Source organism: Pipra filicauda, unplaced genomic scaffold (assembly GCF_003945595.2).
Source record: "Pipra filicauda isolate LSUMZ 115617 unplaced genomic scaffold, ASM394559v2 scaffold164_size1636381_pilon, whole genome shotgun sequence".
NCBI lineage: Eukaryota > Metazoa > Chordata > Aves > Passeriformes > Pipridae > Pipra > Pipra filicauda.
This window is the reverse complement of record NW_024104151.1, coordinates 712,439-726,898: the sequence shown is the minus strand read 5'-3', so window position 1 is coordinate 726,898 and position 14,460 is coordinate 712,439. Positions and strand designations below refer to the sequence as shown.

At 41.3% G+C, this 14,460-nt stretch overlaps 1 protein-coding gene across 1 annotated transcript in view; it reads right to left on the bottom strand.

Annotated features, from left to right (window-relative positions):
* Positions 1 to 2,000: 2,000 nt before the first annotated feature.
* The window catches only part of SYDE2 (synapse defective Rho GTPase homolog 2), a 28,863-nt gene continuing 16,403 nt past the window's right edge, over positions 2,001 to 14,460 (bottom strand). Inside the window, exons 4-7 of the mRNA XM_027719932.2 lie at positions 14,064 to 14,190; positions 8,573 to 8,754; positions 7,449 to 7,680; positions 2,001 to 4,504 (exon numbers count right to left, since the gene is read on the bottom strand). Coding sequence (XP_027575733.1) covers positions 4,002 to 4,504; positions 7,449 to 7,680; positions 8,573 to 8,754; positions 14,064 to 14,190 — 1,044 coding nt within the window. The 3' untranslated portion in view covers positions 2,001 to 4,001. The remainder of the gene's footprint in view (positions 4,505 to 7,448; positions 7,681 to 8,572; positions 8,755 to 14,063; positions 14,191 to 14,460) is intronic.

The following is a 14,460-nucleotide window of genomic DNA, read 5'->3' as shown; positions in this document are numbered from 1 at the left end:
CCTACTGTTCCAATTTTGCTCAGAAAACTTTGGTGTTAAGGCTTTCCTGCATGGTTCTAAAAAAGTCAAATGGTAAATTAAAAAAGAAAAACATAAAATTTATTATATAGGATGACATTTTAAAACAAATGTATCATAGTTACATGAAAGTGTAATATCAGTCCTCCCTCCACCCCAAATAACCATCTTTCAGCTGTTGCTAGCTCCAGAATGTGAGACATGGCTTCTTATATCAAAATACACTTTTACTGTTAAGAAAACCCTATACACCTTGGGCTGAGGAAGAAGGTAAAGGGGTTAAGATCTGACAGTAGAAATACCAGATGTGTCTCTGGCTTATCAGATTTACAGATTTATTCCGTAAAAATCCTGAATATCTGTTGGGGATGTCTCCCTCTATTTTTAGAACATACCTGAATAGCTGCAGGTATGTTTCTTGTCTGGTGCATTAACAAACACACAAGTATGTTACACACTTGGGAAGATGTAAAATCCTGAGGTTTCTGAGGATGTAGGTCCCCAGTGGCTTAAGCCAGCCCGAGGTCATGCTGCCACCCCCACTACACCACACCCCACACCATCCCTACCCATCCCTTGCACGCTCCTGTAATAAGCCACTTTGGGAAGCTGAAAAACTGGGAGAAGTGATTCAGTGTCAGCTGGGTCAGTGACACAGCCTCAGCAGTGTTTGGAAAATCCTATTTAAGCAAACAGGAAAGGATTAAAACTCTATGAATGGGCCTAGTCCATTCCTGAATCCACCTAAGTGTATCACATCCTTAACACTTGGTAGCAAAGAATTGCACAGACCTACCTTTGCAATTCTGCTTTTCCCTACAATTCTTGGTTATGCACTGACCTATGCTTTGGTACAACCATTTATATGTGATTTGGGTGCAAGTCTTGGAACTGTTTCTGCAAGAGCACCCACATCCATTTCCTTTACCTGGGAAACAGAGGTCACACCTGAAGGAAGTCCATGAACTTCAAGGACATTTGCTCTCTGAATTCCACCAAGGACATTTGCTCTCTGAATTCCACCACAGGCTCTGCCCTCTGTTTATAACCCTTCTACCCGCCGGTGAACAGGAGCTGCTCCTGATGTCAAACACAGTTATACCAAGCAGACAACACTGAGGTCAGTACAGCAGGGGAGGCTCCTGGCTGTGCCCATGGGGCTCGAGAGGAGCTCTGCCCTGCAAACCACACACAGCCCAAGGCTGATCTTTTGTATAAAAAAAATTCATTACTGCTCTGATTAAAACAGTTTGTTTTAATCTCCATGTTTCTAGATTAGGGTAATTCCCATTGTAATCCTGTTCCTTACAAATTGGTAACAATCATAAAAAGAATGTACCTTGACTGGATTATATAAATAATATGAAATATAATAGTATCAATAAGAATACATATAAGGGAAAACATATAACAAAAATACCAGTGGGGAAATGTCTCATTGAAAGAGGATTTCTAAGACATAAAATGTGTTCTGCAAGTTGCTGTCACTGAATTAACAGCAGATGTTTCATTTAAATAATACCAATATGTTACTGTATTTCAAGTGCCTGATTAGATTAACATTATTACAATTTATCAAGTCATTCATTTCTGCTGCTGCAATGTTAAAATATTCAAGTTGACAGAGCATTGCACTGCTGCTCTGAGTTACAGACTCCTCCTGGAGAAAAATCTTACACTTATTCAAGAAGTGACTACTTACACATTTGGATTATTACAGACAATGAAAGCTTCATATATCACTTATCAAAAAACTTTAAATGCAAACATCTTTCAAGTAGTGTTAATTGAGTAGTGGATTGCTGGTTTTTTTTTTTTAATTATCTAACTCAAATGTTGGGTCAATCTAGAAATGACAATAGAACAAAACACCTCCTGAAAAGCTAAATGTCTTTATGGAATTAATTCACATGTGCAGCCAGTGCAGAGGGATGGCATCAGCTTAGACAGGTTTAAATAATCACTAACTAGGCATAGACAAATTTTGTTCTTAATTCAATTTTTATTTAGAATTTAAATTTATAGTTTAAAAAGTATGCACATTCTGTAGGTATAAAAGTTTAAAAAAATACATTGATTTATTGATAAATGCCTCAGGTTAAATTTACATTTTCATACATTATCATTATATTGCAATAATTGTTTTGCATCTTTTAACACTTATAAAATAAATTAATGAGATTGAATAAACCATTGGAACCATGCTAAAATAATTCCTTAGAAAAGAGGGGTGAAGTTTGCCCTAACAATTCTTAATTCCTTGCTACTGTAAATAAATAACTCTTCAATTAAGCAGTGTAAAGAAGTACGGGTTAGCAGAAAAGCAGTTACCCACAGGGTGAATGGAAAGCCATGGCAGGATGCCAAAAATTGTACCGAAAAGATGTAGAATTAATTTCTACCCTGCCAGCTGACAGCAGCTTGGTGTTTGACCTCTCAAAACACCAAAACCTTCTCACCCCCACTGGCCCAAATCTCTCCTTCCTCGGGGGTGTGTATGTGACCTGTAGAGGACAAGGAATGGCTCCGAATCTCCTTCTGGTTACAGGGACTATCAAAACATCTGTATGCAATTTGGTAATTATTTGATAACTATTTTAATACATCAAAAATGCGTCTCCTTAACATGAAATGTTTAATTGCTCACCATAAATGACTAAAGATAAAGACAAGTTGAGCAGACGGTGACAGATGAATCTAATAAGGTCCCAGCGAACTGCAATCCACTCAAACTGCCCAGGAGTGACATCTCTCGACTCATTCCACCTCATGTGACAACTCCTGTTTCCATTTCTGGGAGACTAATTAAAAAAAAAAAACGACAACAAACCAAAAACCCAACAACAGTCAAAAAAAAAAAACTCAGACAAAAAAAAGTAACCGCCTTTGTGCAGAACTTGAGTCTTGCATCTCCAGAGCCACAGCCCTTTACAGAGGGCTCTAAGACATCTAACTACCAGCAGCCAGACAAGGCTACCACAACAAAAATACATGAAACTCTGGAGAAAAAAAGAAACATACTGAAATATCAATAATAAAGTAACAGGTTACAAGGACAAACCAAAAGTATTTCTTGAGAAGTAAGTACCTTCCAGACTCTTTTATATGTGAAAAAAACCATTGAGGAAGAAACAAACAATGAACAAAAAAAAAACAGAGAAAGGGTAGGGTGTGCGTGTGAGAGAGTTAATAGTCAACACCTGCAAACTGATGTCCCTGCAATACACAAGGTCATTTACATTAATCATTCACCCCGCCTTCTCTCTGGCCATGTTTCTGTGCATAAATCAAACGCTGTGTAACTCTCATCCTGGCATCACTGAACACGTCTTCCTAGAAACAGGGACATTTCGTAATTCTGAGACCTCTCCTTTCCAAAGGTGGCTACAGACACATGCACATTTATACATAGATATATACAAACCAGGTTAGAAAAATATTTATTTTTTTGCTTGTTTAAATAATTATTGAAAAGTGTTAATACAGTAATACGTTAATATTTGTACAATTAAAACTTTATATATAAATATTATAGAAAGCATTTTTCATAGCAGCCATTGCATATATAGTAAAACAATTCTATCTGAAGTCCATGCTGCAAAACTCAGGTCAAGCAGCATTCATCCTCTTCCAAGAGGAATATCTGTACCAGAGCCAGGATTTCAGGGATGGGGAGTTCTGCTGCCACTGACAGCAGAGATGTTGCTTTATCTTCTACCAGGTATTGCCCAGACCACCTAAGTGCATAGTGTTTTTAGGGAGAAATGCCACTATGTGCAATCACCTCACGGTCTCTAAGCTTGCCTCCAACACAGAAATCAGGACAATGCCTTCTAACAAAAAAGCAGAATCATTACGGAATGGCTTAAAATGTGCCGTGGCCTTACCACAAGGTGTTTGGGGCACCATCACTCCTCACACCGCTGGGGAATCCCAACGAGGGGCATGGAGGCACGAGGAGGAGGCATCGTGCAGGACAGGACTTAGTAACTCATATTTAGTTTGTTTTTATTGAGTTCCCTTTCCAGGTTTCCTATCAGAGTATCAATACTTTCCTGCAGGTCTTTGAGGTTTGCCCTGTGATCCACTGCAGAGTCTATCGCTTGCACTGTCAGGTAGCTCTGGAAGGTGTGCTCTCCAGGGACGGGCTGCGGGCGTCCTTCTGGGGCATCCAACTCCTCGGCTTTGCTGCTGTCATCCCCGCTCTCCGTGTCTTCCGAAGGGACGTCATCATAGTCTGCTTCACTCAGGCAGTCCTTTGGGTTTAAGAAGTAGTTCTCCCCACAACTACTCCAGTCCCCAGCATAGCGATTGCTCGATGGGCTGTCTAGACCTGCTGGCCTTGGTCTGAGTACCCCAGACACCTCGGTACCGCTCAGATTCAGCATCTGAGGTCTCTGCCTCTTGGGTCTCAGGTAATTCAGGGAGGATGGGTGCTCAGGAAATGCATTCAGATGTGCTGGTTCTTTGGCAGGGGAGTGATGAACTAGAAGAGAGAAGTTAAATCAGTCAGGACTGAATCCATGCTGCAACAAAAAAAGTCCACGACAGATGCCCACTGTCTTCCCTCGACGTCACACGCTAACAGCATGCACGAATACATGCGAGTTTACAGCCGACACATGCCACTATTACATTTTTTGCTGCTGTTTGATATAAAATCATTAGAAAAACTACTGTAAAAGCTCAGTTTTGAAGGTTCATGCCAGATTCAAATTGCAGCAGAGAAGCCTATCTAAAAGTAGAAACTCCCAGAACTCCAATTAAATTCACTGTGTGAGTTAATCACCATCCGGCTCTGGGTCAAAGAAAAGCAAACAGTTCAGCTCACACACTTTGTCCAGGCTAAAGGATAACAGAAAGCAGGCAGAGCAAAAGAAGTTAAAACACAACAAAAATACCACCACTGAGAAACACCTACTGAAGCTGACAATATACCAGGAGCTGAACTCTTGCGCTTCTCTTTTGCCCTGATGTTCTGCACTATTAAAAAAGCTCATTTGCATTAATTTTTCTAAGCAGCCACCACCCCATGGCAGACGTACACTAACACAGGTTGGATGGCAATGTTACCTGAGCTCACCATTAGACAGCATAAGTTACTAAAAGGCTCCTCCGCTGTTACCCGCTTCCTATGGTAAACAGCACAACTATTTTTACTGACCTGTGCCTGTACATATCTGAGCTTCAGAACTTCTTCTGGTTTTATACAGACCACTGCCTCTTGTAATGAGCAGCAGAGATTTTCTATTCCACTTCACTGCTGAAAAGGAGGTGCATGCAAACCCATGCAGTCCACAATCTGCCCCCCCTCCTTTTCAGACTCCTCACACACAAGCACAAAGGCTTAGTCCTGAACTGTGCCCAATCCTCTTTCTGGGTCCACTACAGTTCTCTCCAGGGGATTTTAGTCTTACTTTATGTCTTGCACAGCAACACGCAATAACTCTCACTGCTTTTTCCCTCACTTTTGCTATAACAAAAGCCCTTCTGTTTAGACTGTGCTCCATTAAGACAAAGGGCCATGGGTTAACAATAACTTGCCAGTGTTACATGGTCTAGCCAAACAAGGACTATTTGTTTTCAGTTGGAAATATACGGAAACTGAAGTATTGCACAACATGTTGATTATCAAGCTGTCTCAATCTACAGAAGATTAAATGTAAGGGACCAGACTGTGATCCTTCTGTTCAGTCCAAGTGTTCTGTTTACACTGTGTGGTGTTCACCTGCTCAAGTCTTCTGCATTCATGTTTTACCTCCCTTTTAGCACAACATCTTGCACACTTCTTGCAAGCCAAGGGATAGCATTCGGCTTTTTCTTCAAAGTGAAGGAAATACTTACCCCACTCCTACCCTGTTACAGCAAGGTACACTCCTATGGGCAGAGCTACATCCACTTGCTTTTGTATCCCACAGCAGATATGCCATAAGCCATCCCCAGGGTTTCCTGATTAGCTTCTGCACAATATTTACTGTCCAAATACCTCTTGGTCTTCCTCCTCCTCCACCCGTGTTTCCCATCTCTCCTGTACAGACTCACTGGCCTGACTGGAAGCTTCTTTTCATTTTTGGTGGTCAGCAATGTTGGAGCTGCCCAGCTACAGCTGACAAGGGAGCAACAGCATTCTCAGTTGCCTCAAACCCATCACGGAGCAACCCCATATGTCAAACAAACTTGCTCCTATTTTCAGGCAGACAAAGTTTCTGTGAGGCTGCAGCAAGTGGAGCCAACAGCCAGGAGCCTCCTGACACTGCTGACCCAGTGCATGGTCAGCGTGTTACAGCCACAGCTCAGCTGTCACAGGAGGTGACTCCAGGGCACAGCCACCATGCCCACATGGCAGCACTACGCCCTGACTGATAGAGACTAAACCCCTCAGATTCAGTGCTAAATTGTTTCGCAGCATTACACTCAAACCCTCTCTGTTTAACTGAAAAGCTGCAATACCTTCATCCACTCCCAACTCCAGGCAGTGCTTGTGCAAGAAAAGGCTGAGATTTAGTAGCAATACACAGGAATTCAGTATGGGCTGAAACCCAGGGCTCCAGATGTCATCCTGACTATTTCCACTGGTTTATGCCTCTCTGAATACCAGAGGAAACATGAACACCGTGCAGTCAATTCCCATTTGAAAGGCAGATATTAGCAGGAATAGTTACCTTCACATTTACTTTATTAGTTTATTAGCAGTACTAGAATTTCACCTCCCTTCTTACTGAGAATTGACCCCAAATTGTACAAGAGCATACAAAGCATTACTTGCATGGTTGAAGACAATGAGAAGCTGGTCTTCAACGATTCTTGTGGGTCCCTTCCAACTCAGGATACTCTATTCTATTCTATTCTATGACCTCTTAAGTTTTGAAGTGGGAGCCAGAAGGTACTTAGGGTGTTTTGGTTTGGGTTTTGCTGTATTTTGTTTTAAAAATATTTTTCCTTATGCAACGCTCTGCAAAAAGAAGTAGAAGTTGCACAGGTCTTACTGTAAGGATGTTCTCAACTCTGACAAATTACAAGGGCAGAAATAAAGTAATCCCTCGAGTCGCAGCAGGAGAGCAGAAGAAAAACAGTAAATCCCCAAACTCCCTAATTCAGATGTGGAAACCGTAATGTCACTGGGTTTGTTTTTTCTACTGTCTTTACTCACATAAAGTCTTCACCATTTCTTATATTATACGCAAACTTTGCAATCTAGTAAGAAAGCAATTAAACAAGCAAAATTCCCATTAAACAAAGTAACCAAATAGAAAGAGTTGATCATGAAACTATCATAATTTCTTTAGATTAATATGTGATGCCACAGTACCTCACGTTTTAATAATTCTGACGCTGCTCAGCCACCCTGTGAATTAACGTACACCGTCACACAGTAAAAACATACAGCAATAGTTTGAGCTTTTCCCTTGATCAGATTCATGAAACAGTACCTGGCCACAACTGGAGTAAATAGTGAAGAACCTCTATGTGCTTTTTGAAGTCCAAGGCACTAGCAAGCTCTTCTGAGTCTGTGAAGACTCTGTTGTTATGGTTGGTTGTCTCCTGCCTCTGACTCAGTAACACAGGGCCAAAACATACAGCTAAATTCTGGCACGTCATCTTATTTACTTCATGGTAGGAAGCTACCAGTTTCAGGTGATCCAACAGCATCTTCAGGGTAGCCTAAAGAAACAAAATACTGCTCAGGAAACAAAACAGTAGAGGAAGGTGGTGCTGACATCTTAATGTCACTGCTCTAGAAGGAAAAGATCAAGGCTGATAGCTCTGGTTTTACTACCAACACCCATCAACAGACCACCTAAGTGCTCAATTAGGAAAGCTGTATTTGACTATCACATAATAGACCAATTAAGACAGACTTTCTGGTAAAAATCAGCTTGTTTCCTACCTGAACTCAGTTTTATATGGACTAGTTTTCTCACAGTAAAAAAGGTGCATCAGGGAGAGAGGAGAAGCTGCAGAAATATTACAGATGATCCAGGTACATTAGAAAATAAAGAAACCCTCAATATAATGTCAGCATCTGAACAAGCTTCCAGGGAACGCCCAGACACTGTGCAAGCCACTTGCTCAGTCCCTCCCCCCAAAACGGGCTAACTGTGGTTTTCTAAAGAGGTGAATTTGGCAGGTAACAGTGCACAGCACTATTACACTGCACAGCATGGGATATAAAGGTTTTATTGCACATACGTAGGAAAGAGAAATGCATTTGTAATTACACAAGGTAATTACAACAGAGAGCTCCACAGAAGTGGAGCAGGACTTCGCACAGGAAAAATCACTGATCTAACAATACAAAAGTAGTGATCACAGCCTTACATTCAGTTTTACAGAGACAATATAAAATGAAAACTAGAATAAATCCAGCAATGCAGACCCTCCAATTTATCGCGCCATGGAAGTATTTTCAAAGACACAGGGCATCACATATCCAAGCGAACCATTAAGTCAGATACACAGGTAGACATATACTGAGACATTTTATATTCAGTGTGAAAATGTTCCTTTATTTTCTGAAGCATGCAATTCACCTGAACCTGCTAACACTGCTCACCTTCTCAACATCTGGCAGGCAATTCAGAAGGGCTGCTGTGTGCTCAGAGTCACTTGGGTCATTCTCACAACCATTTGCTGTCATTTTCAAGGGATTTTTCACCATGGCATCCAACACTGCTTCATAGAGCTGCTTGGTTATCAGGGGAGAGGGCAGCTCTCGCAGATAATCCTTTAGGACACCTTCACAAGAAACACAAGAACAGGTGCCTTTAGTAAGCTGCAGATTCACTTTCCAGCAATTTTTTGGGAGCATTAAGGTATGTCAGCCTCACCCACCCCATAAGAAAGTCCTCCACATCAGTGACAAGCCTTGCACTCAGGAACGAGGGACGGAAGGACAACAGCAAAAGAGCACAGTAAAGAGGGGCTGGGGCACGGGGGCTGCTGTGTGTGCAGGAGTGGGGACACTGAGCACAGAGTGAGTATCTCTCCAGGTCTCCTTTATTTTCAAGGTGAGGGAGAGGCAAGGAAAGGGCTCTTATCGGTCCATCTCCCATCCAAGCAAAAGAGCTCCCACAAACACCAAAGTCTTCAGTTTGATGACCCCTCAGCTTTCATATACACACAGAAGTTAGTTTTTCTCTTTATTTTCAGCTATAAAATTATGACCAAACATCCTGGTGCCAGCAGCACATGCAGTGAAGCACACAGCACCTTATCACCTACCAAAGCACAAACCAAAGAGATGCCCTCATTACAGGGGAAACACCAACTCCTTGCTGCCTCTGGGAACCCTGCACCCCCAGCACACCACTTGCTTCTGCTGTGACAAATATAATTCACATCTACAGGAGATACCGGCTAAAATACCCAGACACTGAGCCCTCCCTGTGGCAGAGACATACTGCACTGTTTCCGAAGCTGCGGATATGCTGGAGGAAAGGCTGTTCCTAGGGGATGCAACAATCAGGCAAGTGCCTTATTAACCCCTATTATTTCCACAGATGCAAACAAACAAAAAGAAAAAGGAATTGAGCGTTTTCATTCTTGGAAGCTGGCTTTGGAGGCTGGCTGATACTTCATTTTGAGAGGGGTTTCAGTGATCACAAGAATAATAATTAAAAAACCCAAAATATTAAGACTTCTAACAGCAACCTCTGGAAAAGACATAATAGGATGCTATCCAGGAGCAAAGTATCCACTACAACCAACAAAGAAAATTGAAGGAAACAAGCCTGCTTCCCAGCAACTTTTATTTTCCTTAAAAAAAAAAATGCATTCTGTGCCACAAATATCTACTCATTTTAGCTAGATCACAACTGAATTTAAATACTTTGTTAAGTCGAAATTGTGGATTAAAAAAACCCAACTATTCAAAAGCAGGTACTGTAGTTAACAAAGCAGCCTGTCCTCCAATCAGGCAAAGTTAAAAAGGTAGAATATTTTTTAGCAGGCACTCCTCATAGCCTTGTAAAATCTCACATCACAGTAATTAATTACCATCACACTGTGTTATTTAACAAAGCAACAGTTTTCATTATCTCAGCCTGTTATAACTGAGCTCTAAAATGAACTGTACAGGACTGGGCTTTGTTATGAGGTCGTTTCTGAAAAATACAGGGAACGGAAGTTAACGTTTTGCCCTTCACTGCATGTTCACATGCAAAATGTAAGTAAGAGCTGGCTTCTACCTGTACAAATATTTTCACTTAAAAAGAATACTGCACCTAGCTGTAGTGCAGCTGCTGAGGCAGCATTGCAGGAGCAGCGCTACCTGAAGCAGCATCTCCCCCTGGAGCTGCCAGACCACCTCCCTCTGTAGCACAGGCATGGGGCAGCCAGGCAAAACTTCTGTCTCTGCAGACCTCCACACAGCTCCCAAGAGCTCACTCTGTGCTTAAAACAGGAACATCCCATCAGGAACAGAAAATATGTGAGCAACCATCCACATATTTTCCTGAAAAAGTATTTCCCCTGGTGGTTTGGTGGGGTTTTCTGCTTGTTTTAAAATGAATATGTCACTTTCAGGACTTCTCCACTTAAGTGGCTAGTTTTTGTTTAGTAACTTACTCATATTCCTCCCTCCCCACCAAATACTATTTCTTCCCTGGATTTAGAGGCTCATGTTCCATATGTGGATTAGCTGGTTAAAATATTTATGAGACGAATGTGGCAGATGCTGGTGCTGTACAACACAGTTTGGGATGTCTTCCGTTTTTCATAAGCAAAACACCAGCAAGAGATGCTGACTTCTTTCAAGACCTTTGTTTCAGCCTGGCTTTTTTTGGAGGGAGAGGCTGAAATCAAAATCAGCTTACATTAGGAAATGGTATGTTGTAATCAAATCAGCTTATACTGTTGAAACACAACTGTCTATTAATAATTACTTATCAGGAATTCCTGTAATAGCATCCACAATCATAGGACTACCGCCTGCCAAAGGACTTTCTCCTGTTCAGCCCTGAATAACAGGTTGTTTTGGGAGCCATGAATGCCCCTTGACCTTTCTAAATCGTTTTGCTATTCTCTCAGCTAAATTAGCCCTGTAAGAGACTGCTGTTATTTTTTTCCACGAATCTACACTTCCCGCTGCTGCCAACCCACTAGCACATTCCTCTTGACACAACCACACACAACAAATTTAGACAGAGAGCAGGAATTGCCATCCACTTCATTAATTTCTCATTTTTCTGACCCACTGAACTGTTAACAGTATTGCATGCTTTATGCAGAGATAGGAATTCACGTGGATGTGAACAGACACGATGTAACAACATGACTACTGGTCAGTTCCAAAAACTGGCTGCACGCTTCAGTTTGAGCCACGAGCACGCTTAATTGTGTGTAAGCCTGTGCCAATCCCAGGAGCATTTCTCAGTCAAGATTTAGTCATTAAATGTTCATTCTTTAGTCTTTGGACAGCTGTCAAAAAAAAAAAATAATTAATCTCTTTGGAAAGGAGCGCTACTCAAATTTTAAAAAGGACATAAGGCAGCACTTCTTTTCAAATCAGCCAAGATTTATGCTGAGGATTCATATTTTATGGAACACATGTTTTGGCTGATAGAAGTATGAATCATGTGCATCAGCCTCAGCATTAAATACTCAGGGGAAACATTCCCCCTCAACCCAACTCCCTAAGCATATGCAGTAAATTTTGTGGACTCTTGTATTCCTAGCACAGTGGGTAACTCAGTTGTCAGCAAAAATTGCAGGTTCCCCCATGAATCCAGACCAGACAGTTGCCCATAATTAGAGTGGGCTGCGTTTTGGTGAGTGAAAGCTATGGGTACAAACACTCCTTCCTTCCCTGTTCCCCCCCAACAGGACCCATACTAACACAGGCTCTGCGGGCAATCACATAGCACATCTGCAGGGCTACCAGGGGAAAAAATCCATTTTTTAAAATGTAATTTCTTAAAACTATTTGTCCCTTGTAAGGAAAGCAGCATGTTAGTAAACTCTTGCAATAGAACGCATACAAAAGCACATCCAGTAGTCTTTCTGTAAGGCAGACATCAAAACTGTACTCTTTTCCTCTTGTAATACAAACTCTGGATGAAAAAAATTATCCTTCAGTAGTACCACCACCAAGCAGGACCTGCACGCTTACCAGAAGTTCACTTTCAACAATGAGGCTTGCAGCAATGTATACAGGAAAGTGTACTTCAAATCTTTCAATTTGACCAGCACAGCATAAACTCATGACGGAAAGATCTGTCAGCCTGTGCATTAGCACTGAGCCCTCCTGCAGGTCAGACTTCAGTTTCAGTCAGTTCTGGTTGGTTCTGAGTGTACAACATACTAAGGAAATTCAAAATGCTTAGGAAATGTTACAGATTCTTTTCTATATGGATGAGTATTAAATTCCTGTACCCTTTCCCCACAATACTCCTGAACCATTTCTACAAATACTGTCTTAATTTAATGATTATTTGTAGCATGGGAGTGCAATGCCATTTTTAGTATTCTAAATTTAAAAAAACCCCACCAAAAACCAACAAAATTTTCCAATACCCCAAAGTTTACATTAACCAAGTTGCAGTTTGCCGTTTGTCTGCTTACAAGTCAATATCAGACAGCTTTTGCTATTTGGTAGAAAGAAATTTCCCCTTTTGAAGTGATTTACAAAAGTCGAGAAAATAAGATTTCAATAATTTCATGGAATATTCTGATTTTAGAAGTTCTCACCACTTTTTCTCATTGATTTATTTGCAAAGACAAAAAAATTATCCAGTTTAAAAGATCATTTATACTATACCTTTACCATACACCTAGTTTATAAAGGCTGTATACTGTCAGAGTGAAACAGTGGTGGGTTAATGGTTGGACTTGATGATCTTAAAGGTCTTTTGCAACCTAAACAATTCTATGAATCTATAAATACAAGTTTCTGATGCTGAGAATGCTGTGATCAACACTGAATCCAACAGTGAAATCAGCCAAGGCAACTAAGGTGAACTGACTAGCTGCACACTCTGAACCAAAAGGTTTATGTAACTCAGTAAATGTCACCGAGTAATATCTTCTGATACACACTGTATATTATAAAATGTAATGAACAAAATTAATTCCCAGTACAATGAAATTAAATAAACCACCAAACAGGGTATAACTCTGCCATACAGCTAGATGTTGGGTGTTACAGAAAGGGCTTTGGCACTGAAAATTTATACCCCAAGTATTGTTGTTACATTTTCCATCCCTTGATACACAGGCAATGAATGCTTCTGACTAATTTGCTGGAGCAACTGGCTTACTCAGTGATGCCTGAAATTAGATCAACTTTAGCTTACATAACAAGTATCAATAGTTATAAAACTGTTCCGCTTTTAAACAAACCAAAAAACCTCAACAACTTACTTCAGTTCTGCAGTGCAACTCCTGTGAAGAGACCCATGTAAGGAGCTGACACAGATGCAGCCAGGCTTCCCAGGACCTTCTGTTCCTGCACTTCCAGCTCTTCTTACCTATGCCTGGAGTTTGCTGCATAACAGCAAGTAAAAGGGCCACTCCAGGGAGCAGGAGAAAGCTGCTCCTTAATAAGGTTTTAAAAAAAGCAGGGATCAAATGCACTTTCCTGCAGCTCTAATTAGCCTGCACAAGATGGGAAATCTGTTTCCCTAACTCCTGTAATCTCCAACAAAAAGGGCAGAACAACTGATCCAAGATGGCCCTTGGGTCACATGGTGTGGAGGTACGTGATCACAAGCAAGTTTTTCCAGATCTGCCCCAATAAAAAAACAATGGCAGAAGTTTAACCAGCTCTGAGACTTTAGCTCCTTTCAGATTCCCACTTCCCTCTGTAACTGGTGGAGCAGTTACTGAAAGCAGTTCCTTCCATGTTCTCCTCCCTTCAAACCACTGCTGCTTCATTCATACTTACGCATGCCCACAGTTACTGCGCTTATTCCCACCCAGCTTTCAGCAGTACAAAACAGCAGTTGAAAGCTTATTAAATTACAACAGAAAACAAGCTCCCATTTTAAAAGATACATTAAGAACATGGCACAACTCTGTACTAGAAGAAGAGCAAGTAAATGTATTACCTGTTATGACATTAATATCTGGGTACTGGCTTTCACAAAGAGTAACAGCCTTGCTGTCCCTCTCAAAAGCCTCTCGAAGCTCTTTCTTAACCGCTGCTGAGCCACACAACCGGTACAGACCCACCACCTGAAAGCAAAACCAAGAGCCTCACGTCAGTCACTGGCCTGCAGAGGGGACTAGTAATGACATCGTGTGGTGTCTCATCCAGAGAGTGCAACAAAAGCAACTGTTTGTAAACCCGTGTTAGGGAAACCCAAACAGTGGAAACCGTCAACATACACAGTATGGGACACTTCACAAGAGACACCGTTGAGCAGTAAGTGAATAAGGTGAATGTTTTCACAACAGTGAACATGCTGAGAAGTGTTTTATTGACAGAACACGAGCTTTAAAACA